Genomic DNA, 26,132 nt, shown 5'->3' on the forward strand with positions numbered 1-26,132 from the left:
AAAAAAAAAAAAATAGCTAACCATGGGGCTAGCAAGTATGTCTTCTAGGCTTAAATGATACAGAAAACATTTTTCCCAATTTTACATACAATGAAAGGACAGATGATTTCAAAAACAGCACCTATGGCTAACTCCATGTTGACCTTGACCTAGAAATGCATGTTACTGATCTCCAGAAGGAATCCAGCAAATTTTGCAAGTTGTCCATTTCACATGAAAGCAAGAGGAAGGGTTATCATTTTCAAAAATATTTTTTCCAACTGTTCTTAACGTGTAATTGAAAACTAAAGGCATGGTCTCTTCATTATAAAAAAATAAAGGTACAACGGAAACTCTAAAGGAAGATATTCAGCTATAGTGAAGTTGCAACCCTCTGAAAGGAAGGAAAAAGAAAAGAGTCAATTAGCTAAGCTTTGTGCTCTAACCAAACTACTTACAGTGATTTTCAATGGCAAAAGCCCATGCTGACTGGGTGATTTGACAGTTCCAAATATTTTTTGTAATAATTTTTATTTGTATACAAGGACACTAAAATGATCCAGTCATGCACTGTTCACTTTAAGCATTCTGCATCTCTTTTCCAATCTTATAGCTAAGGATCTTGTTCCAGTCAATCTTGGTGCGGGTCACTGGCAGCTGTCGACGTAAGGCCTTGAAAGTAGTGTCCGACATAGTCTGATAGTTCTCACTGATAGCAGTCTGTCAAACACAAAGTCATACAAAACAAAGACATGTGAACTAGGATGCCACATAAACATTCAGTGACTCAGTGGCCTGCTGCTTCCTAACAGGTTTAATTAGTGATATGTGCAATAAACCTGGCCATAGCCATGGTGTTTCAGCAAACCACAGAGTGGTTAACAGCAGCATGAATAAAATGCTGATCCGAGCTAGCTCATACATCATTAATTCCAGGCAGACAAGTCTTCCACTGTTTTTCCTGTGGAGATGCTAAAGTCAGTCCACAACATGGTTTGAACTTGAATATAATGCATACTATAGATACTTCAAAAATTTTTATTAAAGAGTGTTTCTTTCAAACTGACAGAACCCAGTGTCTGAAATTTACCTTATGTTCAAGGCCTGAACATGTATCCACTTCTGCAGTGGGTATCCATAACAGTTACACTTTTCTAACTTCAAAATGATTAATTTAAAGAGGTAATGCCTATAGTCATATTTAGCAAAGCTGTCTGTAACAGAGTAGTATCTGAACAGAATCTGTACAAAAATTCCACTTAGGGAATGCACTAATGCTTTATTGACATCAGAATTGCTGATACTTAAACATGCAAGGAACTTCTGCACTCTCAAAAAATTACTTCTGTTGCAATGTTAGGCAGGTCAGCACAACCACCAGAAGGTATGAAAAGGCAAGACAGAGTTAGCAGCACATAAATCCATTCATATGGAACTGCATTAACTGCTGGTTTTAGAATACTAGTTTTGGTTAAGTATATGGTAACGCTATAAATATGAGCAAGAATACAGTATTTGTTTCAACATACCTGATATTCATTTTCTGCAGCCTCTACAATTTTTATAAATTCCTTCGCTGTCTGGGCTTCATTCTAGGAAAAAAACATTTGAATTAGGTCTGACATACAGCATAATTCTAGGACCAGTTGGATTATATTTTTCCTATAATTATGAGTGATGTCAGGTAGATGCAATGAGAACATTTGACTGTTCAGTGGCTAAACCAAAACTGAACATTCATTCAAAAGGCCTATCCCATATGATGAGAAGGATGATGCTAGAAAAATAAAATCAAACTGTAACAAGTATAAAGAATGCAATGAAGCTCATTAACGTATTTTGATAAGAATTCTATGCTATGATAAAAAGACAGATGGAACAGATCAGCATTTGGAAAAAATGACAGTACCCACCCAAATCTCTAAAATCATACAAAGTACAGATAACAACATTACCAATACTACATTTACAGTACAAATTCAAGAAAACTTCAAGAACATCAGCTAAGCCAGAAGTTATAGCAGAATATAACCAAGAAACCAATACAGATTTGTCTACCACTCCACTAAACATTCTGAATCTGGAGACTAAGCTGAGGAAAACACTAGACTTTACTATCTGGTATTCCAAAACCATCCCCAAATACATCTTGCAAAAATGAGTGTGCAAATTTCACCATGACTGATAAGGATGAAGTCAGAAAAGAAACTGATTAAGGATGCAAGTGCGTGGGTTTTTAAAAAATAAAATCTATTCCATCAGTCAATCTGGAGGTATATTTGCTGAAGTGCTTAAAAGAAGTCTCCAGCAGAAAGTGTGGGTTCATGAATTTCCAAACTTCCAATTAGCACTGGAGACATTCCTATGACTGCTTTTGCAGAAGCTGTTAAAAATTACAACTGTTCTTGTCCCATGTAATCCCTCATTCCTGCAAAGGCAAAGACCTGGAAAAAACTCTGGCAGCTTCAACCATAAATGGTTCAAAGTTTCAGTGAAACTGCACCTAACAGCTGGGAAAGTGCTCTTGGACACTGCAAGGGCCATTAAGGAGGAGGCAGAGAGCAAGATGAACAAATGAAGAAATGAAAAGGTTTTGACTTTTCATTGAACTGAGGAAATGCTTTCAAAGGTTCTGCTAATGAAAGGAAAAATTCAGAGGTATAAGGTCTTATTTGTCTCAAAGGAAAACAAGGGATATGAAAATAACCTTCAGCAAAATTATTCACAGCTCTAACAACAAGAGAATTCTTCAGTCATTTATTTCTGTTGTGCCTGTTAATGGTTTTAAAATGGGTCCTCTGACAAACAACAAAAAAAGAGGAGTCATTGAGGCTGCTTTAAAAATCTACCTATCATTTCTTCTGTGTGAAATAAGAACTTCTACAGCCTCTGCCCTCTATGAAGTTCACAACCAAGGTTAAAAATTGGTAACCAGCAGCATACTTGCTTTTATTTTAGCTAAGTTATGTAAACAATGTTTTCCTACTCATCAGTCTGCTGCTGCTTTAGTGAATTGCAAAACAGGATTAAATTTCTTCCCAACAGTAAGTGAAGCAAAACCTATTGACAGGAGAACTGCATCCACATAGCTTTCCCTGAAGCAACTCTTATTTGAATGAAAGACTAAACAGACCCCTTTGCTCTGGGGAATCAGAAGTAATTTTATATCTACAGCTCTAGAACTGTTATCAGTTGGCACCACATTCCCCCATTTTTTATGGTGCTATTGTAACTAAAAAGCCAACAAGCCTTGCTTTGTATTAATGAACAATGTTCTGTATTGATGAATTGAGCTATTGAACCAAACTGGCCACTACTAGTCATTATTGTTAAAATACTTCTATTGTTCACTTTTACAGTTTAGCTTTGCCAGCTTAACCTCACAGCCTTAAATTTTACTAAAATGACAGAAGATCTTGCGGTTTATAAATGCCATTACAGACATTATTTCAGAAGTAGTAGCTGTTCACAGTGGAACATTATCAATCCTTAAACTATACATCTGGTACTATTTCCAAACAATTTTTACTTCTGTTGTTTGCTCCTCATTACTATAATAATCCGTTTGGCAAGAAGTTAAAAAATATGATGTTTGAAATAAGAAGTGTGTTATGATTCTCAAGTTGAACCATCTCTCAAAGGGCAGAACAAGACACTGACAGCACCAGATACAGATGGAGAAAATTAAGGGAGAATACCCACTACTGCTTCTCAGTTGGTACCAAATGTTTACTATTTTAGCATACTGGTCTTCCAGTGAGCAAAGGAAGCAATCTCCTAGAGATTGTACTACTAAAGTCAGTTATTTTAACTCAAGCCTCCTTCATATTCAAAACTTAATTCTACAGGTCATTCTGCAGACCAAAGTTTAAAAATAACAGAAGTGCAGGAAGACTGACTACTAGCTAATTAAAGCTTTAAAATCTAAGTTAAAGTAGCTTATATAAGCCACATGCAATCATACATTAATTTTTCTTTAACTTTTATTATAACACTAGCTACATGTTAGGTAGAAATAGTAAATATTACATATAAAATATCTGTACATTTGAACATTACTTCCCATACATGTAGAAGAACAAACTTCTCAAAACTTCTGAGCTTTTTTTAAGCTTCTGTCTATTTCTGAATTAGAAAGTCACTTCAATATACACAGTAAGGTCTTTAAAGGTCACTTACAGACACTGTTAGAGAATCTTGTATGTCTTTATGGCTCACCAGCTGAACATTACCATCTTCATAATAGTGAACCTACAGAGAATAAAACAAAGAACCTCATATTAAGTTTTACAGATCAACAACATGCAGGAAATTCAAAGTGTTGTGCTACTTCTCGCAGTAAGAAACCTATACAAATCAGTCAAAACCACATACAGAATGTTACAGAACAAAATCAAATGGGAAAACCAAAATAATGTAGAATTTACTATTTTTGAGGGGGAATAGTGAAGAGGCCAGTCTGGAAACATAATTTGTGTTCATGTGCCTTAAGTATTACTTCAAGCAAAGTAGTTTAGGTTTTGGTTAACATCATGAAGGTGACAGTACCTTATTTATGTGACCCTATTGTGACTAGAAACTCTTGAAATGAATAGAGCAGATAATTCTAAATGGTGAAGACATATTTAAAATTAGAATAGTTTTGGGAAGGTTTCAAAATACTGAAGGTTTTCTGCTTCCCCAAATTGTCCCTGCTTTCTAGGGACAGTGCAACATTAAGCTTCCCTTTCTAGCTCTGGGTTTGATCTTTTCCTCTATTAGATATATCTCATAACATAAGCTGTGTTTATCTAGACAAACTAGTTCCCAAGATTAGATAGCAAAGCCAAATGAAATTATTTATTCCTGAAATGCTCTATCTACAGAACAGCTTCCTTGATTATTTTGCAGGAGAACGCTACCCAAGCTAACTTTATCACTTTTAAATACAGTTGGGGCAAATAAGAAAACAATTAGTTCCCTATAAAACTGTTGGAAAACTTAAAAACCAGGAAGCATATAAAAAACTACATGTGATGATTAACAATAATGGATATAGAAACTATGCAGGTCACTGACATTTAAATAAGCAACTTTGAAGATTTTTTACAAGTTTGATGAAGTCAAGATAGTCAACATAACTGATGTTATGAGAAAATGAAACATTTGTGTCTCACCCTATTAGGCAACATAATTTTGAGATTAATTCAAAGTAGTAAAATTTCCTAGGCATTATGATCATATGTGCAAAAGACCCTCAAGTTTATGAATAACAGAAAAAACATGACACACAGTAAGACAGCTATAATAGCACACAAAGGAAAGGTTTCCTATATGAGTAAAACATAATTTCCTATGATTCATCTTAAATTATTATTTTGCTTATTGTCAAATACTTGTTTTGGAACAAAAGGTATCAACCTAACCACAGAAGAAGTTCCTTTTCAAATCAAACACTGCTGGGTAAAACCTCTGCCAGTCTTTTTCAATTCATTTCCTAAAAATGAGAAGTGCTTACTCAGTGCATAATTCTAAGAACTCCCAGTGAAGCAGCAGAACCCAAAGAAATGTAGGTGTTACGCCTTGTCCATCACAATTCACTGCAGAGCCCAAACCTCCCTTAGGCTCTAAGCCAACACCAGCACAAACATCTTATCTGTGTAACTGAGTCATTCTTGGCAAACACTCAGACCTAAAAGCTTAAGAGAGATGAAGAGTCAAATCTAATTCTAGGATGTGTTATATCTAAAACAAAATATGAGAAGTAACTGTTCTGTACTATACCTCACTGCTGACATTCTTCTAGAATGCTAGGTCTGGGTTCAGAAGACTACAAGAAGGAGGATGTTTATGAACAGAACCTCTTGGAAAGGTTAACTAAGGAGGGATGAGAATAACAAATTATCTAAGAGATAAAATTAGCAACCAGTACACTTATCGTTGTTTTCCATGCATAGTTGGAGCATGCTAAAAGCCAGAGGGACTTAGTTTTAGTAAAAGGCTCTGCTGTTGCTTTTCCCCTTACATATAATTAAAGAAAATTAAACAAGAGACTGTGACAATTGAGCATGTCCTACATCAGAATTAACAGAATTTAAGAAAAAAGGAAGAAATTGCACAAATTATCTTAAAAAAACGGAAGACACCTGAAGATAGCAGGTGATGTTGCAATTTCCTCCAACTTATTAATAAAAGGTCTTATCAGAAACAGAGCAATAGTGTATTACTGTCAAAAGTTTTGCAAACAACACTGAAATCTCAGTACTCTAAAATTATACTAATGCTGTAGAGACTTCATTTTCTAGAAAAATATTTTGATCCTTAAAAAAAGAATTAAAGTGCTTTTTTTGTTTGTTTGTTTTGTAAGGTGAAGAGGGACCACTCCCACATACATTGAAGAAACTGTACACAATTTCTAAAAATTTAAAACTGAGTTCAAAATTGCTTGGTGAAACAAATAGTTTCTACACAAGCGGAAAAGTAGAACTTTTTATCACTGTCCAGAACACAGACTTTAATGAATATAAATAATGACTTGATTAATTATGTGAAATAGTACTAAAAGACAAAATCATCTGGTGCCCAAATGGAAAAGCTGATTAGAATGTGAATTAATTCCTTGTTCAGACTATATTTTTGGCTGCTGCCCTAACCTTTCCATTAATTAGGTAGACACCTGTTTCCTTGTTCTGGAAAACTCAAGATATTTAACCAAAAGTATGTGCTGTGGAGAAAATACCTGCTTTGCTGCAAGCTGAATTTAAGTGACAAAGTCTCGAGAAACCTAGCAGTTACTTAAGGTGCTTACCATGACTGTTGTGATCTGACAACGTAATAATGGCTGTTCAAATTTTGACTATCATTCCAAATGTTGGCACTAGCATGGCAAAACAGATTCAGGGTCCCCTTGCCTGAACACAGCTACCACATCCTAAAATAACATCCTAGCCTCAGGCTACAAAAACATTCCTTTGCATCTTCCTTCTGCAGTCATCACTGAGCAGTAAGGACAAGCAAAACTCATGAGGGCACAAGAACAGTAAGAAAAAAAAAATCAACGAAAAAAAATCAACAAAAAAAAATAACATACTATACAGAAAGTCAGACTGCATTAAGTTTCTAGTCCCTGATCCCAGAACTGTTTCAATAAACTGTTGCAATGTATGTGCACACATTCCAGGGAACCAATCCAGGAAGTCGAGTTGCTCTGCCTACCACATGGCAGACTTCCTTTGGTCTCAAGACTTCTGCCTGCTTGGAATTCCTCCTTTCTGAATGCCCTTAAGCCATCAGGAAAGCCAAATTCTGAATGAAGATGACAGAGATTCAAACATTTCTGGTGGTGGAACTGGTGAAACCAAAGGTTTCACGTTTCTGAACAATATGATAACATTAAAAAAACCACATTATCAGTTAAAATGAAAAAAAAATTCTATTTCAGAACAGGCCTATCCTCAGGAAAGGCTTGTCTCACTGTGAATTCAACAGGAAACCAAAGAGGTATATGCCTATCTGAGGTGTATACACCTTCTTAAGTCCTCTGAATCATTATATGAAACACATATTTTATGTTTTAAGGATTAGATAAATATGCAAATTAAGTCACTAACACTTAAGTGAATAAGCATTGCTGCCTTGCTTACTGGGTCCCCATTTTCCCTTAACATATTTGATACGTTGGCCTGAGTCTCCCTTGATAATGACTGGAGACTTTGTGGCTCAGGACACAGTTTGAGATAAGCATACCTGAATTTTCAAGATGCCAGCCACTTGAGTAGTTGAAGGGGTGATTGTAAACTTCCATTCTGACCTCCAACGGCCATTCCTTAAAAAAAAGCAAACAGTAAAACAGAAATTGGATGTCACCCCACTGGTTATGAAAAAAAATTATCCCAACATACAACTGATAGTCAAAGGAAACCAGAGAATAAAATTTGCAGTGCAACTACATATGCAGAAAATCTTCCCCTAAGGATTCAGCTTCAATCAGTCAAAAACAGAACAGCTCAGTTTCCCAAAATATTTAACCTCAGTTTTCAATGTGGACCAAGGAGATTTATTATTAAGGATCTTTTAACAAGAGGTCTTAACTTCAGAAAATATCTAAAGCCTCCATGTTCTTTCTCTCTTGTAGTATTAGTGAGGCACACACAGTCAATATTCTAGGACCTGGATGACTTGCTACATCAGCCAGTATCACACTTCACCTCAGGTTATCAGAAACTTGAATGGAAGAAACATTGAAGTAGCAAGACTTTCTGCTGGGTTTAACTGTAACTAGGCCTTTCAACTCTTCTAGCATTTCCCTTCCAGGTCCATTATTTCCTTCCAGTTTCCTCTCACAAATTCAAAATCCTTGCCAAAATGCCTAAAGGGTGTTTCAAAAACCTGGAAAATAGTATAGGGAGAGCATGTAGTTTCAACTGATTTCTTTCTTGTAAACTAGACATTTTCTTATTTAGCTATGAAGTTAGTGGATTAGAAGGTTAGTACTATAGAGCCAAATTAAGAATGCACTGCAGCAGTCCATGATTTGTCTTGTGTTTGCACTTAAAGAAGGAAAGAAAGTTGATACTATGTGTTCCAGTCCTGCTAATGTTTGGTGTAGATTCCAGTGTATTCAATAAAGGGAGAGAAAGACATAAAATATGAAAAGTAAGAGCTACTAATGAATCTATATAATGACACATCATAAGACAGTAACAATGGTAACTCATCTATATAGCCATTGGTTATTATTTCAGACAATACACAAATTATCACTGAAAATATAAACTAAGACAATTCAGAAGCTTGTTGGCATTGCTAAGAGAACTGAAAGGGTTGCCCAACTTAGTGACACTAATACTACTAGTAGCCTTATAGACTGACCCACTGATTATGCGAAAACTCATGTGCTGGATTATACCTTAGCTACAATTCTAGTTTTTGGATGCCAGGGATTCAATAGCTAGCTAAGAGATTTGTTTGATTCTCAGCCACTCTGTGGTCTCTTGAAGCTAAGATGACCACAGTGTTTCCACTCTGGGATATCTTTTTTGTCCTTAAGTTGCTATTAAAAAAAAAAATCAAGTTCTGTAGGAAATGTTCTAAGATAAAAACACCACCATTTCTTCATTTAGCTCAGCTGACTTAGAATGTTTTGTAAGAGATTAACTTTCCTCTTCTTTCTTTAATAAGCTATCTAGCCTACTATGTTGATAGTATTTCAAATAATCACACAGTATTTTTTCTTTGATATGTATTGGTTTTCTATTACCCAACAAACTTACTCTCATAGTAGGCTGACAGACTTCCAAATGCCTAAAAAGCTGGAACACCTTGAGAATAAGTATTGGCTGTGTCTTGGGCTGGATATCCAGCCATAGAGCTGGATAACTGAGGGATCTGGTTAACTTGGAATCCATTCCTCCATCTCTAAATCTCCCAAACCAATATGCATTTATTACAATTTGCTAAAAACAAGAATTAAAGTCTGACTATCCCTGGAAAACTCTTAAAAACATGATCAATATTTACCCATAGATGCCCAACCGTAACTTTTAATAAAGAAACTTTCAAAAAAAGATTTTCTCCATCTATAAAAGGTTGCTGTATCTCTCTTCCTCTTCTTTAAAGACGATAAAATTAATTATTTGGAATATCAAATTTCATTCATACTTCCAGACTAAAAAGAAAACCAGTACTATTTCAAGTTACTCCCAATATTGATGTAAAACATGCAGACTTAACTAGTCAAGTTTAAGTCAGTAAGAACAAATATTTATTAGCTATGCAAATTCAATAAAAATCAGTGTACTGGGCCAAAATTTTAACTGATAATACTCATGCTGAAATTACTATGGATATGTAATACCACCTTCAGAATCAAAACCTGAAGATTTCTGTACTTCCATTCACTACCTGTGGGATTACTAATATAAACTGCAAGCAGCTTCAAAATAGTAAACCAAATAATGAAATACCTTTTTTCTGACAACTGCATATATAAGCTATCTTTAGGATATAACCTCCTTAACCCATTCCTGATACTGTGATATTTTATGTCAACTCTGGCCATTTTCCTGTATGGAGCTATCCAAAGTTCACTTCAAACTGTGGAAAACATCATTCAACCAAGTTCAGAAAAAACCCAAAAAGCACTGTGGTTTGTAAGAGTTTATTTCATCCAAAATCACCTTTATCTGCCTAACCCCAAAACTGATCACTTAAGTCCCACCGTAAAGTGATTTTTGGTCATCTTCTTTCTCTGAGAAATTGAAACTAGAAGGAGCTGTTTTTATCCTGTCAGTCACAAAGGAAGCAAAACAAGTCAAAGCAACTGTGTTAGGGAAGACAGCCATGAGTATTGGTGTCAGTGTGACAAGCAGGAAAATTAATCACATATGTCATATGTGTAATATGAAATTTCGCGAAGTTCTGCGAAGGAGATGCAGGTACATAGTGTGCCATTTTACTTATCACAAAGGAAGATACTTCTACAGTTTTGACAGAAAAACCTGAGTGAGGTGGAGGGAGAAGGGTCCCATACAAGATATTCTTCCACCTTCTCTTAACTAAGGATTATCAGTGTAATGGCACTTATTCAGTTTGCTATACTTTACTGCCTGTGGATCCATACAGAAACTTACCAAAAATTTTTTGCTTGAAACTGATGGCTCTCTATGCATGCAATAATGGTTTGCTGTCCATCAATTGTTTTGCCATACACCTTAATTAGGAAAAAAAAAGAAAAAAAAAAGAAAAAAAGTAAGAGTCTAAGTCTGAGTAGACCTTGCTCAAACGGCTTAGCTATCTGGTTCTACTGTTGTTTACATGAACGGCAAAATTTAATTTCATGACCATTATGGTTATACATAATACTCTGTACATATAACAATAAAGTATTACAATGCAGAAAAATCTAGGATTAAAAAGCCTGAAGGCCAACCATCTTAATTCAATTTTATATATTGTGAACACCTTTTTCTACCACTACAGGAATTCTAAGCCTATAACAGTGACTACTGAAACAATATATATTTATTACCAGCTGGGTTTCAAACACCGGTTATTCTACCAATTATATGACAACTTAAGCCTGTACAGAATAGCAAAAAGGATGGGTTTGCTCCTCTGTTCTGCTTTATTCCCCCCAGATCAAATAGTCCTAAAAATTATTTCAATATTTCAGCAACCATCCAATCTGGTTTCCTTTACAGGAACTGGAACTCATCTGGGAATCCAATTCAATTTGTTAACTCAGCAGCTGATTTACTTCCACCCGCCCCCCCAATTAATTTTTCTGTCACATCAACATGAAGCAAGAACAGCTATCAATAGATCAGTTTGCTGAGATTTAAATAGCCATAGGGCTTGTAACAGCAAGCAAATACTATTTTAGTCCAGACTAAGAGGTTTTATTTTAAGAAGCTATCAGAACCACTAGTTCTGATGATAATAATACAGCCCTTGGATATATAGGAGATATGATGGAGCAAAACCAGTTTGCTTTACTAAGACAGTTTTGTCAAGAAACCAAGCCAAGGTAGACGTTTCCATCTTAGAGAATTTTTCTCCACTTCTAAGCAACAAGCCAGATAGCCAGGATCAACCTGCAGTAGTCCACAAAATGTCTAAATGCATTAAGAAATTTAAATAAAAATGCTTAAATACAGAGGTAATTCTTCAGTATGACCTGCAGTAACCACCCACTAATAATCCAATAGCTAAAACATTAAATTACTGAAGCTTTCCCGCATCTCCCATGAACCCCCAACAGGAATAAATTCTTTACAGCCTAAACTGCCTGTCTTTCTGGTTTACAAATAGCTCCCTTTTAAAATTTATACCTATGTATAGTGGTACGATGGTTATGTAATTTAGCACTTACTGTGCAGACACCATTTGGATAGTGTTCCTTCACATATGCTTTCATAGCTGTTTCAACTGAATTTCTCCAGGACTCTATGGCATTTTCAACTTCGTGGGGTCTAGGATCAGTAGCCTCCTTTCTTAAGTGATCAAATTTAAAAGAAATCTTGTTCTTGGGATCCAGAAATTTTCCATTTCCCAAATCACCATGTTCTGTTATCAAAACCTGTATTATAAAACTTAAGTTAAAATTTATTTCATTTATATATATTATATAAAAATTATTAAATAATAAAACTAGTTAATAACATTTTCTATTCAGTAAAAAATAAAAAACCCATGACAAATCTAATTATATCCTGCATTTAATGGGAGCTTAATCACACCCAAAGACTTACATTTTATGTAAGTATGCATAATATGCATACAGCATATACACAAAATATGCATACAGCAAGAGAGAGGGCGAGTATGATAAAATGCCTCTGAGAAACAAATCTTGACTCTTACCCTCATACTGCAACAAATGATGCAAGACAGAAATTCATGTCTTCTACTACTAAAGATGGAGTAAAATTTTTTTACAGCTACAAAACATTGAATTCAGCCAACACCGCAGACTAAAATTCCAATTCTTTAGATACCCCTGGGTGATTAATTTATGGGACTTGGTGCTGGTAATACTGAAGGGGCACAATCTCTACATTTTGGTAGGGAAGATGAATTTCTTTGAATTTTCTTGCCAAGAACTGTTCCAGTACCAGAACATCTTTAACAGTTTAAGGAAGATTGCAAGTATTTCATTGTATTCATACCTGTTCGTCGTAACCGTCAATCTTTACAGGAGTAAACTGGTCCAAGTTGTACTGTGCAAATGCACTACAAGAGAAAAAAACCCAAAAGTCTACATCAAGCACAGCCTTATTCCTTAGTAGCAGTTAAGGCATCTAAATAATAGCTAATAATCTGGGCAATGATGCATTAAAAAAATATACCAATGCTTTACCTAGCAGACCAAAATTCTTGGAATCACTTTGGTTCACTCAGTGCTTGTATTACAGATTCCAACCACCATTACACAAAAATTAACATTCAGAAATAACCTGATACAGACAAACACCTAAGCTTTACAGCAAACCACAGAAACTGGAGAAACAGATAAAGTTTAAATTCTACAGGGATCTGACCTACTAAGCCACACATCTCCACTCTTACAGATGAAACTAATTTTGGCATCAAAGTACACCAGGCATAACGTTCTGATACAGAAGTAAGGATGCAGTATCTTACAGATGTTCAAGTAACATCTACCATGAAACAGAAAATAAAATTGCTCTAATCATTAGGATACAACAAAGGTCTCTCCTCTGCCAAGAATTTCGTCTTGATCAAAGATGCCCAACACACACAATAGGGTTTTACTTGCCAAGCACACATCTTTAAATGAACCGATTACTGATTAGGCAAGTCCTACTGAAAAAACATCTTGTTTTTATGCAACTGGTTATGTGACATCTGGTACTTACTGGGCTGCTCCTTCCCTGAGAAGATTGTCATTATTAAGCAGCAACCGAACATCTGAAAGGAGGTGTTTACAACATGTAAGTACAGTTAACTCAGAAACTTGTTTCAGTCACATAACAAACGTCAACAGACTGCACAAAAAAACCCAAACTACTCCATACCCACAGATATCACTAGGTAGGCGATTTATTGCTTCATATTTTATAATTTTGACTGAATAAAATGAAAATAATAGTACGGAAATTGATCTCTTCCAAGACAATCTGGCAAATAGGTACAAGCTGTATTCTACAGGCTCAAGGAATCTATCAATCTAGTTTTTAGAGAGGCTCTGAATGAGAACAGCACAGAATTCTACCAAGTTTCCTTTAAAATGTGTATTACCAACACCATCACACCATATTACTGTTACTATATTCTGATGACACTAATATGGTATGCATTGAACTTACTGGTTTTTAAGCCTTACCCTTTTTAGTCTCATTCCTTAACGACACTTACTGGGCAAAGAACTATACACCATAATAGCATCTCTCCTACCATGATACAAGAAACATATGAATATAGAATAAAGTCAATCTCTTCTCAAAATAACTTAATATTTATTGTGCAGCAAATTTTTATTTATGTACTTTACTAGGCACTATTTTAATAGCAATTTAATTCACTGCTCATTAAACAACTAATCATTAGTCTTGCCTGAACATATTAAACCTCTTCTAAATATTTCCAAGGTGTCATTGAAGTGAAAAGAAAAAACAATCTGGAATATATTTAAGGTATTTTTTCTTTAAAAAAACCCCACCAACCAAACCATCCTGAAATAAACCAAATACTCCCACCCAAACCAAAACACAAAATACCTGAAAGAAAAAAACCTCATTACATACTGAAAAAAACCCACATGCAACCAACCCCACAATTTATAAAATTGGAATTAAAAGCTTTCTCTCTCTTTTTTAGAAGGCAGTCTGAACCTCAATGAATACTGGTCAGGCAGGCATTTGTGATCAAACATTTGTTAAGTATTTTCAAACACATTGTACTGTTATTGAGCAGGTAGTTGCAACTATGAATCAGCATAACAATAAAGTTTATAAGCAGTACTACCCTAAGAAATTTTAATAATTTTCAGAAAGCTGAGTTAGTAAGCATCTCACTTCAAAAGTGAAGTACTAACTAATTTTAAATGATAATCAGCTGGCCACAATTTAATTAAGAACAAGGTACTTGTAAAAGCATTGCATTCTTTAATAAACTTAAGCTCTCTCAAGTCTGACACTGACTACAGGTTTAGTATACTAAATTTACTTTTTACTTAAATAGCTTTAAAAACATTTGTAAGCCACAACTATAAAGCCTGCCTTTTTATACTATATGTATGCCGAAATATCTTGATGACAGACAAACAACAATATTTAAAAAATAACATCTAGGTAAAGCTCAGACAACAATAGTTGAAAGAAGCTTATTTTAAGTTTCCTTGCAGTTTACCAACACACTCAGTCAAATGGAGTGTGTCCAGAATTTAAAGGTTAGAAATTATTAGAGAAGATTAATATTCTTTCCACAACTGGCATTATGGCAGTAGTCTTTTGTGTATTCAAGGTTAAGTATTTGTAATGATATTCCTTCTTTAAAAAATAATAAAAGGATCATTTTAATTTCAGCTGGTTAATTTTTGTTGAAAAACATAACTGTCTATCAAAGATTAAAATAAGAGTCTGTGTCTTCTTAAATAGAAACCCTTCTAACTGTTAATTCATTACTCACTGAAAACAGAGACAAAGCTCATTCTCACATCACAAACAAAAGTAGTATTTCCCTTGTTTTGCATTTAAACTTCAAGTCTTGTGACTGCAAAGCTTATCATGTCCAGCTACAAAACCAGCCCTTTTAGCAAGGGAGCTGCTACAATATAAGCTACATGAAATTCAGGAGAATAATCAGCAATGCAATTTTGGATATAGATGCCGTAAATGAAAGGACAGACCAGACAGATACTCACCATTGAACACCTCATTGAATTCCCCAGGAGGAGCATGAATTATGAATTTTGCTGCTATACGCACCTTAAACAGAAAAACAATCATGTGGTTGTATATACTTGCATTCATTCCCATTCAAAGCAGTTATGCATTATGTTTTTTTAATAGCCAGGCATGAAATTGTACAACTCCCACTCTTTAACATAAATGTTCACATTATTTCAACTACTTTGTCTTTATTAATAAAACAGACTAAAAAGTTCCACCTCTTCAAACAGAATAGAGATTATATGTGATGGAAGCAGATGGTGAAATTGAGTCATTCATGTTTTCTATTACTGGCAAACAGGAAAAGATGAATATAACAAATAAGATCAAGAATATATTCACAATCTATGTCATCTTTCAGTCAATGGAGGCATGGGAATCAATACACAATCCAAAAGAGCCAAAAACCATGATGAAGATGCATCTGACCTTCAGACCGTCTCTTCCAATTTTACTGCATATCATATGGTTCTATATTTTCCAAAAGGCCCACATTGACAGATTGAGCTGAAAATCACTGCATAGACACTAAAGCTTGTAATTTCACCTGCATCTACCTAAACCTCTTAGTACCACAGCACCAGCAGATAAAGCTAAAAAAACCCTTGAGATCTTAACTAGCAATTAACAGCCTCCAGCCACAACTTCTCGCAGAGAAAACACAGCATAAGCCAGTATTTCACTAAAAGTATGGACACCTATTCTGGCTTTCTCTCTCATTCTGCTTGCACAAGTGCTTGTACAACAGCAGAGTGAGCAAAATCAGGAAAGTTATTGCTCTTTGTTTTTTTTCAGACCAGGTCCCTGAGCTGGTTCACTACACAGCCATAGACACATGTGCTTGTAAAAAACCCACAAAAATACTTCCTAAACATGACACAACTTTTAAACTTCTCAACTACTACCCCACTTGCAGAATGTCACTTAGTGGACACATTTTCATTCATTCTTTTCCCCCCCTTGCACTGTTAAAAGGCACCCGTTATAAAAATTAACTAACTAAATATTGTAAATATTGCAAACCCTAACTTAACCTGGCAAAATTTGCTATCCTTTACAGTTATCCAGGTTCACCACACACTTAATGCTCTCTTGCATCCTCAATATGGTGTTGCTCTTCAAATACAAGATACTACCTGAACCAGAATTTCCTTTTCCAAAACCTTCTATCATGTATCTATGGAATGAAGAGCTGGAAGATTCAGGGTCTGGGGGCACTGTTTGAAATTAAGGTGTTTTGAGAGGCACACATTTCATTAACAAATACCTAAAAATGACCAAAGAATGAATTACATGTACACATTTCTTTGTATTTGAAACCATGAAAGAACTGTCTGAGCATGCTAGAGCTCTTAAACTGACAGGAAAACAGCTTTTACAACTGAGGGTATAGCAATACAGCCAGTGTTTGGGCACCTGCTTCATGACAGGGCCCAAATTTCAGACAAGGGTCTCCAGGAGAGGTGGTTCAAGTTAAAGTGTCCGGGGAGAGCAATTAACTGCCTCATTAGCCATGTTCAACACTCATGAGATCCCATGTGACCAGCCCAAGAAGCTTTCAGATCACTTACAGCACACTACCATTCAGAGCTGGATAAGAGGAATGGAAAAGTTTTCAGTTCCCAACTTGCTAATCTAAATGCTGCATTTTGGATTGCAGACAGCCCTTAGTATTCTACCTCAACTATGTACCATCAGAACTCCTCTTTCCATGTAAACATGAATTTGCATTATACTGAAATTAATGCCACAGAGTTCACTCTTCTCAAAAGAGACATAGAGAAGCAGGAGCACCTTCTTCTATAGCTACTTAATAAAGCAACTTGAATTTTCTCCTTTGAATTAAAAGAATGTAAACTTATCTGCCTTACCAGCATTATCTGAATCACCAATCTGCACACTCCTCTCCCTCTTGCTCAAGTCAAGGCACCATCCTCAGCTCAGTGCTCAAGCCAAAGTAATATAAAGAATGTGAAATAAAGCTAAATCCACAGCATTATTAAAGTGCTTGTGAAGAAGGTAATTTTATCAAATGACCAATTGTGCTGGTTTTGGCTTTATTATTTTCTTACAGTTTTATTATTATAATTTTATAATTGTTTTTCCTATAATTTATAATTTTCTTAACACTTGCTGGTAGGAAACTGTTTGGGATTTGTGCTGAACACAGTGTTGATAATGGCTGTTTTTGTTGTTGCTGATCAGGGCTTACACAGGCAGGGCCTCTGCTGCTTTTCATACTGACACACTGGCAATGAAGTTGGGGTGCTTGGGAGGCTGGGAGGAGACAGCCAGGAGAGGTGGCCCTAACTGACCAAGGGATATTCCACACCATATCAAATCATGCTTAGTATATAATGTGGGGGGAAGAAGGAGGAACGAGTAGAGATTTTGGACTGATGGCATTTGACTTCCCAAGTCACGACTACATGTGATGGGGCTCTGCTCTCCTGGAGATGGTTGAACAGCTGCCTGCCCATGGGAAGCAGTGAATTAATTCCCTGTTTAGCTTTGCCTGTGTGCACACCTTTCACTTCCTTTATTAAACTGGTTTTATCCCATGAGTTTTCCCACTTTTACCCTTCCGATTCTCTCCCTGAACCCAGTGGTGGGGCAGTGACTGAGTGGCTGATACGGCTGGGTGGCTGCATGGGGTTAAACCATGGCGCCAAATAAAGTGAGGGACTAGCCCTGAAAAGCAAGTGTTTAGCTGTGTGATTTCAGCATGACTATCACCAGGCTGACTCCCAGCTCAAGATGAAGAAACATCATTTCTTGATTCCTTGACTTCAGGTGAACAGGACTGCGTATCCCTGCCAAGGCCAGGTTAGCTCTGGACAAGCAGAGAAACGACTTAGAGACATCTGGAGTTGTGAAATAACAGGTCCATCAACAGGTCCAAGTTTTGGGCAGGTAGTAGCCACAGAAGCAAAATTAAGCAAAATGTGGGTGCCCAAACGCCACACTGAATGACCACACACTTTAAACTGGTAACATCTGTAAGGTGAGACATGAAGTCTAAACTAAAACTGGACCACTAACTCATTTTCAGCTGTTTTAGTAATATAAATCTGGTTTTGCTTATTTTTTCACTATCAGTAAAACTTCTTATTAGTCAGATTAGCTACGTTGTAAGTAATATGCATTCAAAAGCATTCAGTGGCAACAGCTGTCCTCAGGACAGACCAGCTTAGACATTACTTTTTACAAAGATTTTACAAGAAAGTTCAATTTCTCACTGATAGTTTTTTCAGTGTGAAAATTCATCATAAATGACACTTTTTACAGAACAGATAAACATAATCATGCAAATTTGCAATCAATACCTCATCAAGTATAAAATATATTCATACTTACAAAAGCAAAAAATCTAATGTGTTTTCAGAAGTTGAGAGTGTGTCAGCTAAGACACATTCTGTATTTTGCTAACCTGCCTTTGTGAAGCTGATTTAAAAGTAATCCACTTCCCTGCAGCAGTTAAACTGAATTAACTTCTCTGTGATGAGTATCTGATAAAGCCATTATTTCCCCAATTCATACATACAGGAAGCCTATATAAAATAATTGAATCCAGTAGTCTTACTTAACACATTAGAACTGAAAAGCATTTACAGATTTATTGCCAATGATTTTTTCCAGAAATAAATGCTCTAAAGGAGGCTTCTGTTTTTCAAACCCCAGACTGATACTGAAGGATAAATGAATGCAATTCTATGATCCTTTATGAGATGAAGATCTCCTGCTTTTGTTCAGCCTCTGGCTCAGCTATCACTTGTGGAAGCACAATAAAAAAGAGATAGTCCATATAAAACATGACGTTCATGGGCAACTAAAAAAAGATAAAAATGCACATAACTTCTAATACAAAGTGACAAGCAAAAAGCTAAACTGCTCTTTAGTCAAACTGAGATAGGAAGTTGTATCTGCTGAAAACAGTTTTATGAAAACCAACCAGGTGTATTACAGTTGCAACCAATGCTGATTATTCAATTCATTGAGAATTCTAAAAGTTTATTCGAGCAAGCCAAAGCAGAAACATCACAATATCTTAATCCAAATGACAACACCTTTTTCCATTCAAAAAGTGTGCACCTTTACACACAAGAAACTTACGGAAGTATCAGCAAGCAACAAAAAATTGTTACAGTTGAGTCCTCCTTTAGAAAACTTGAAGGCATAAAATACCTGAAGTTTCTGCACTTATTATTGTAGTTACTCCCAAAACACTACCTAAAGTTTAAGACAGGGTTTTTATTGATGTGGATTTGATTTACAGTTCTTGGTTTCAAGTCTTCAGAGTGGCAAGAAACCATAAACTGCAGAACTCCACTAATCCAGAACATCTGATCACCAGTGGTTTACAAAAAAACAGCTTTTACCACAAACCTATGCATTTCTATATTAAATTTCTTAAATTAACCCCCGCCCCCCCCAATTTTTATGATTTGTGTCTTTGTGCAGGTTTGAATATTAATTTGGACAAATCATACAGAAGCTGAGAGCAAATTAAAAAAAAAAAAGTATAAAAATTACTTCTGAAATACTGAGAAGGGAAGCATTCCCCACTACAGCCACTCTCTTTATCCAGTTTTCACATTTACACCACTCTCAATATTGCTTAAATTGAAGTCTGCACTCAGTAGGTAAGAGATAGCAAGATTTGCTTTCACAATTTAAGTGAAGCCAAATGCTACCCATCACATCAGTTAGAAGTTTATAAAATCAATAAGCTTCTAGGTTTGATAAAGTAAACTATTTCAATTAAGGTAAAAATTCATACAGAGAAGCGGAACAAAAGAGAAAAGGACAGGATGTTGTATGTGATGAACACAATTATTAGACATTATGCCTAATTCTTTATTCTGCTAGAGATTAAAACAGTTGGTCTGTCAACAAATGCCTACATTCATTTACAACAATATTTATAGTTTTTGGACTACACAAGCAAAAAGCAACATAGCAATGTACAGAATGGTGGCAATTATGCTAAATCTATCTTTTTTCCATACTTCTGCCTTTATTTCACAATTTAATTTTTTTCGATGCACAATACCTATCAGACACACAGAGAAATTCTTCTTTATCTTTTCCAGCCTAAGACATTCTGAAGTTTATGTTATTTTTAAGAAGTTATATATAGTGGCTTCAAACGCCCCGAGATCACTCTTCCTGTTCCTGGCACACGAGAAGTGACACTGGTTGGAGAAGGCAGACCTTGCGTGCTCTATGTGCCTATATATGGTCAAGGAGTACGGCAGGGCTCCGCAGTGCCACTGTCAGCCCCGCCAAGGCAGCTTGCTCCCCGGAGGCTGCGACGGTGCTTCTAACAGTAACAGAGACATTAAAACTCTCCCTCTTTCATCCTTCTTCCTCCCCTCTTAACTCGACTGAAACACAGTTATTTCACAGTTGTATTTGCTAGGCACCCTGACGGCTCACTCCTTCAATCAACATCCATGCTGCACAGAAAACACATGCTGATAAGCAGGATGTTGTGAAACCACATGCTCACCCTTACCCTTTCCTATGCATCCTTTATTTCAAATTCAGAAATTCAGCTGTCGCCTCTCTGCAGCAGGGAGACCCACCCCTTCCTCTACACTCATAACAGGTTAAAGTTCAATGCTCCACAGCAATAAAAATGAAATAGTGAAACAGATACTAAAAAGTCATTTTTACCTAGGAAATTGCATGAAAATTTGGAGGGGGGGAGGAGGAAGAGGGAGGGCATGCAAAGGATTCCCACAATAATTTCCACTCAAAGACAACTTTGTTGCTAATCACAGGGGAATAAAAAGACCTTCCCAAAGTTACTTTTATCACTGTTACAGCAGGCTCAAAGCATTGTACATCACGAATTTACATTCTGGAATCCTGAGGGTACCCTTGCTATCTTATAACACACAATAAATCTCCCTCCCACAGAAAGCGTGTATGGCAAAAAGGGATGATGAGATATCACATCCAGAAGGGAGCTCCAGGAGCAGCAGTCTAGAGAGCTCTGTTCTCAGTCATGCCTTCTGTGTAGTTCTTGTTGAAAACCTGTCTGCAGGCAACTAAACAAATGGGTTTGTCTTGACCCACTTAACTCCACTGACAGGGAGCTACAGGGTTTCTCACAATTAGTTCATAGTCACATAAATATTAACACAGACTGATTAAAATGAGGCAAGTTTGAATTCTCTCAAGATCTGTAAGTCACACTCAAAATAAGGGATACTGCTTGTACACACTGGAGTGATACTGGACATAACACTTACCCAGTTTTATTTAATTCTGAGTCTGATTCAAACTTGTGATTTGAGTTCAGCTTGAGCTGTACCGCTGTTTTTCAAAATGCAGCTATTTTGTTCCTTATAAAGCAAAACTGCTCTGACATATACCACTCAAAATGAATTTTGCACTGACATAGATAACACATCAAGGAGCACAGTATAAGGTTCAAATATTTGCAAGATACAAGGCTTGATGCTCTAACCAAACATCAACATAGTTTTTGACTTTGTAAATTCTTCAGTGTTTAAAGAAAATGTAACTGGTTTCCCCTTTGGACAGCTAGATATTTGCTAGTACTGCCTCCAACTGCTCATTAAATCTTTAGGTTAGATACTTCCCAGGATGCTACACCAGTACTTTTACAAGTTCCTATGTATCATCAGTGCTCATCTATTTCTGTGAGTATTCAGCCAAGCAAAGTGATATAGCTAAAGAATAGCTTTAGAAGGTAGAAAGAAGATAGCAACCAATTTAGCTGAAAAAGAGCTTTAAATACTTATTGCTTCCTGCTGATGACAGTTTAGCGAGGCAAAAAAAAAGCCTTCAAAAAGCTGGACAAGCTCTGAGAACAAAAATGTAAGAAAGGGATTACCCCATGTCAACAGCAAACTGCCTTTGCAGCATCTCATCAAACTTCACTATGTGTATGACTTCCAACAGCATCCCAAAACATGCATCATCTCACACAAACATGGAACAATGGCAATGACTCTGGTAGAGAGGGAACGAATATAAAAGTAGTGTTGCAACTGCCTTTCTACCAAGCTCAACCAAAAACTCACTGATCCAAATCACTTCTGCTTCTAGAAGAGCTAAGGAAAAAAAAAACCTGTAGAAATGTGGTTCTGTGGCACAGGAAAGGAGGGGCACATTCTATGGCTTTGACTGAACAGACATTTCCTTAATTGTAATGCCTAAAGCTGCACTGCATCTGGAGAACATGTGTTTTCCTCAATTATTTTTAACACACAAATATTTAAGAGTATGCAACAGTGGTGCAAAATGTAAATCTTACACAACATGTGGAAATTTAGTGGCATTCTTTCTACCTGACAACCTGACTTGAATAAAATTCATTTCCACAAAAATAACCACTTTGAAAGATGGTGGATGCTTCACTATAGGGCCTTTCAGCAGAAGAGTATCTAGATATCATAAAAGTCTCCATCTTACAATCACTTTACACACCACATCATACTAAGAAGGATTTTAAAAACCCAAACTAAAAACAGGACTCCTGAAGGTCACTGTATCAGGCACAGATCGCAAGAAGGAATATGAAAGCAATAGATGTTACTTGGGTAATACACAAGACTAGCCATAAAAAAAAATTAGAGAAGTTGAATCTCCTTCATGTTATTCTGCAGCTACTTCTATTACTCCTGAGTATATAAAACTGGAAACCTTTTATTATATATATTTTTATACAGCTATTTATGCATATATTACATAATGTATATATAGCCAACTATTTATAATTACATATAAATATATACAATGGCAGCCAAGCAACTGCATACTTAGTTTATGGATCAGATCGACAACAGATAAGCAGCATAAACAATTTATCTCCTCGCAAAAGTCACATTCAATGAAAAGCAAAAGCATTAACTTTTGAGAAGTAAATGGTGTAAGAAATGGCTGGCTAAGACTTCACAAAGAAAGAAACCAACAGTGTCATCTCCCACTGACAAGACATCCTGTTAGAGGGACATCAACACACGTGATCCTCAGTTGCAGCATCAAGGCCTCTCTTTCTCAGTAGTCTGTACAAAGTGGTATCCATTGTAAGCTAAAAATCACTTGGTTCAGATTTGCAAAGTAGTCTTCTACTGCAAAGCCCAAGATTCTTCAAATGATTCTTCCTCCTATCCCAAGATAATTTGTTATAATGAGATACTCCAAGGATATTAAGCCCAGATTCAATAGCAGGGGGAGAGGAAAGGAAGATAAAGCTTGCTCTATGAAAACTGATAGAATAAGGTACCCCTCTAACTCTTATGCCTCCCTCTCCCAATTAGTGTCTTACAATTCTCTCTAAAAGTTACTTACTCAAGGTCTTAATGCATTCTGTCAAGCTAAGAAAGTATTTGAAATATTTTACACTTCAGAAGCTTTTTTACTCAAGGATTAAAAAAGCAATTGCCACATGCTCAAAAACCTGCTTTCATTTCTCAATGAGCACTTTAAACTCCTTTACATCCCACTTCCAGAACCTGAAAGCAAATAGTGTACAGAGCTGCCTGTAAAAAATACATGGGTTTGCTGAATAATCCAGCTAAACCCTTTTCCTATTCTTTTCTGACTGCCAAAACTGAAACCAACCAAAACCAGAATTTCATAGCAGAACAGTAGGTTGAAGACTGTACTGGTAGGTAGGAGAACCACATCTATTATATCATAATGTCCCCAGTTTCATCACTGTATTTGCCAATAACTTGTTCTATTACTCTATTTTTGCTTCAATTAGTTTCTATTATCTACTTGAGCTATGAGTTTTCCTAGGTAGCAAGTTTCTGCAGTAAGTTTTAAGAGTACAAAGACAGCAAGAAGGGGGCTTTTGATGGTCCTGAGGTGCCACTGCATTATGAATACTCCCTAACATAGTTCAAGTCATAATCACCAAAGGGTACCTGATTTCTTCAAACTAGTACTAAGGAAAGAATATATGACCTGAAGTTTTAGAAATTACTGATCTTTTATTTATAATAACAGGTTTCATTTGTATTCATCTTCAAGCTTCAAGTAATTACTTTTAAATTGTCAAAAACGCAAACAATTTTGCTTTGCATAGTAACTTACTATGGAGGTATACAGTAAAAGACAAGCAGCACTGCACATAAGTTGCAACAATTATAAATTAGGAAAAGTTTCTGACTGTGGACTTAGACAAATATTGCAACACCTCACCCAGAGAGCCAGTACAGTCTCTGTCCCTGGAGATACACAAAACTCAAAGGGCAAGTCCCTAAGCAACCTTATCTAAGATCGTCCATTTTGACTAAGCAGCATTTGAGTTACCTTCAGAAGTTTCTTCCAGCCACTATGACTGTAGAAGCAAACCAAATTATTATTTGCAGTTACACACACAGTACATGATCAATTCTTCAGACAGTTTTTACCACTTGCCCAAGAAAGTGATTCCAATACCTATTCTGTCCTTCACTCTCAATGCTATTGATGCATTTTTTGTTTTAAAAAAACCCAACAAAACAACAAAACAACCCAACTCAAGACAACATGCTATCTTTACACACATTTTCATGTGTATCCTGAGAAGGACTTGAGAATCTTAAATCTTGGAAGGCCTCCAATATTCAAAATTACATGTCAGTCTGAAAAGCACTCCTAACTTCCTCATTCTTACTAAAGAATTTCATCAAAATGTTATCAAGGACACTTGCAAGACTTTAAGTCTTTAAGTTTACTTTATAGATTACAGTGTAATTATACCCATAAAAGGTTATTCAAATGCAGCTCCTACTCATCTACAGTCTCCAAGTCTCATTTGACACAATTCTGAAAGCCAGAATTCTTAAATCCTTTCAAAATAAACGATGCAGAACACTGAATTGCTTTAACACATGTAAATTAGAAAAGTAACATTTTTTTTCTGTCCAAAGTTCTGCTAATGCTTTCAAAGCAGTTTTAGGAAAAAAGTTTGTATTTGCACTGAGAAAAGTACCCGAGCCTCCCACATTGGTGGGCTTGTACACCTAAGTGCAATCTTCTGTCAATATATTACACTTTAGACATCATTACAGGTGAGAGATTCATTTTATTGGCATGGACTTTTCATTCCAAAGCACTGACACAAGAAATGGGTTTTCCTTAATTTGACAAAACTATACTGCAGAGTTTAGTTTAACTTTATTAGGTAAAAGAGGAGTCAAAATCTACAAATCTAAGAAATTATGAAGTTACCCAATACACCAGGAATACCTGGAAGCCATCCAGGCTCACTTTCACAAATGGGACTACTACTTCATTGTAAGAGAAGTTTTCTTCTAATCACACTGTTAAACCCCATCTTTCTGAAAAAGTGAAACTATTGAGATATAAGCTTACTGAAACAGGCGTAATTCCTTTTTTAAAAAATATGTTTGGCAATTCCCATTTTTATTATGTTTTGCATTTTAAGGAATGCAAGAGCTAATTTAGTATTTTAAAACTTCATGTGTTCTCCTTTGCTCCCTGAAGGCATCCTGATTTTCTGAGGCTTTATCTCAAGTCATACATGGCTATTTAACTACTGTGCTTTGTAGATTCACATTAAAAACAAAAATCCCCAACCAAACTTACCAAAAACGTGTCCCTTCAAGCCACCAAAAATGGACTAGAGAACACTAGTTTCATGATTTAAATACTTTTTGTGCCGTTTTTCATTTGTGCCATTGTTTGTAAATGAGTATTTACATTAGCAAATGTAACTTTTACAGTAAAATCAGTACCTTTCATTAATTATGGCCTATATTCATGTAGATA

General features: G+C 35.9%; 1 protein-coding gene across 1 annotated transcript in view; it reads right to left on the reverse strand.

The window, feature by feature from the left end:
- Nucleotides 1-26,132, reverse strand: part of CAPZA2 (capping actin protein of muscle Z-line subunit alpha 2) — a 29,379-nt gene continuing 3,247 nt past the window's right edge. The window contains exons 2-10 of the mRNA XM_062491927.1: nucleotides 15,344-15,407; nucleotides 13,338-13,389; nucleotides 12,627-12,690; nucleotides 11,831-12,037; nucleotides 10,590-10,669; nucleotides 7,705-7,783; nucleotides 4,159-4,230; nucleotides 1,509-1,571; nucleotides 1-699 (exon numbers count right to left, since the gene is read on the reverse strand). Of these exons, the coding sequence (XP_062347911.1) occupies nucleotides 559-699; nucleotides 1,509-1,571; nucleotides 4,159-4,230; nucleotides 7,705-7,783; nucleotides 10,590-10,669; nucleotides 11,831-12,037; nucleotides 12,627-12,690; nucleotides 13,338-13,389; nucleotides 15,344-15,407 (822 nt within the window). The 3' untranslated portion in view covers nucleotides 1-558. The remainder of the gene's footprint in view (nucleotides 700-1,508; nucleotides 1,572-4,158; nucleotides 4,231-7,704; nucleotides 7,784-10,589; nucleotides 10,670-11,830; nucleotides 12,038-12,626; nucleotides 12,691-13,337; nucleotides 13,390-15,343; nucleotides 15,408-26,132) is intronic.

The sequence above is a fragment of the Cinclus cinclus genome, chromosome 4 (genome assembly GCF_963662255.1).
Source record: "Cinclus cinclus chromosome 4, bCinCin1.1, whole genome shotgun sequence".
In the NCBI taxonomy this organism is placed as follows: domain Eukaryota; kingdom Metazoa; phylum Chordata; class Aves; order Passeriformes; family Cinclidae; genus Cinclus; species Cinclus cinclus.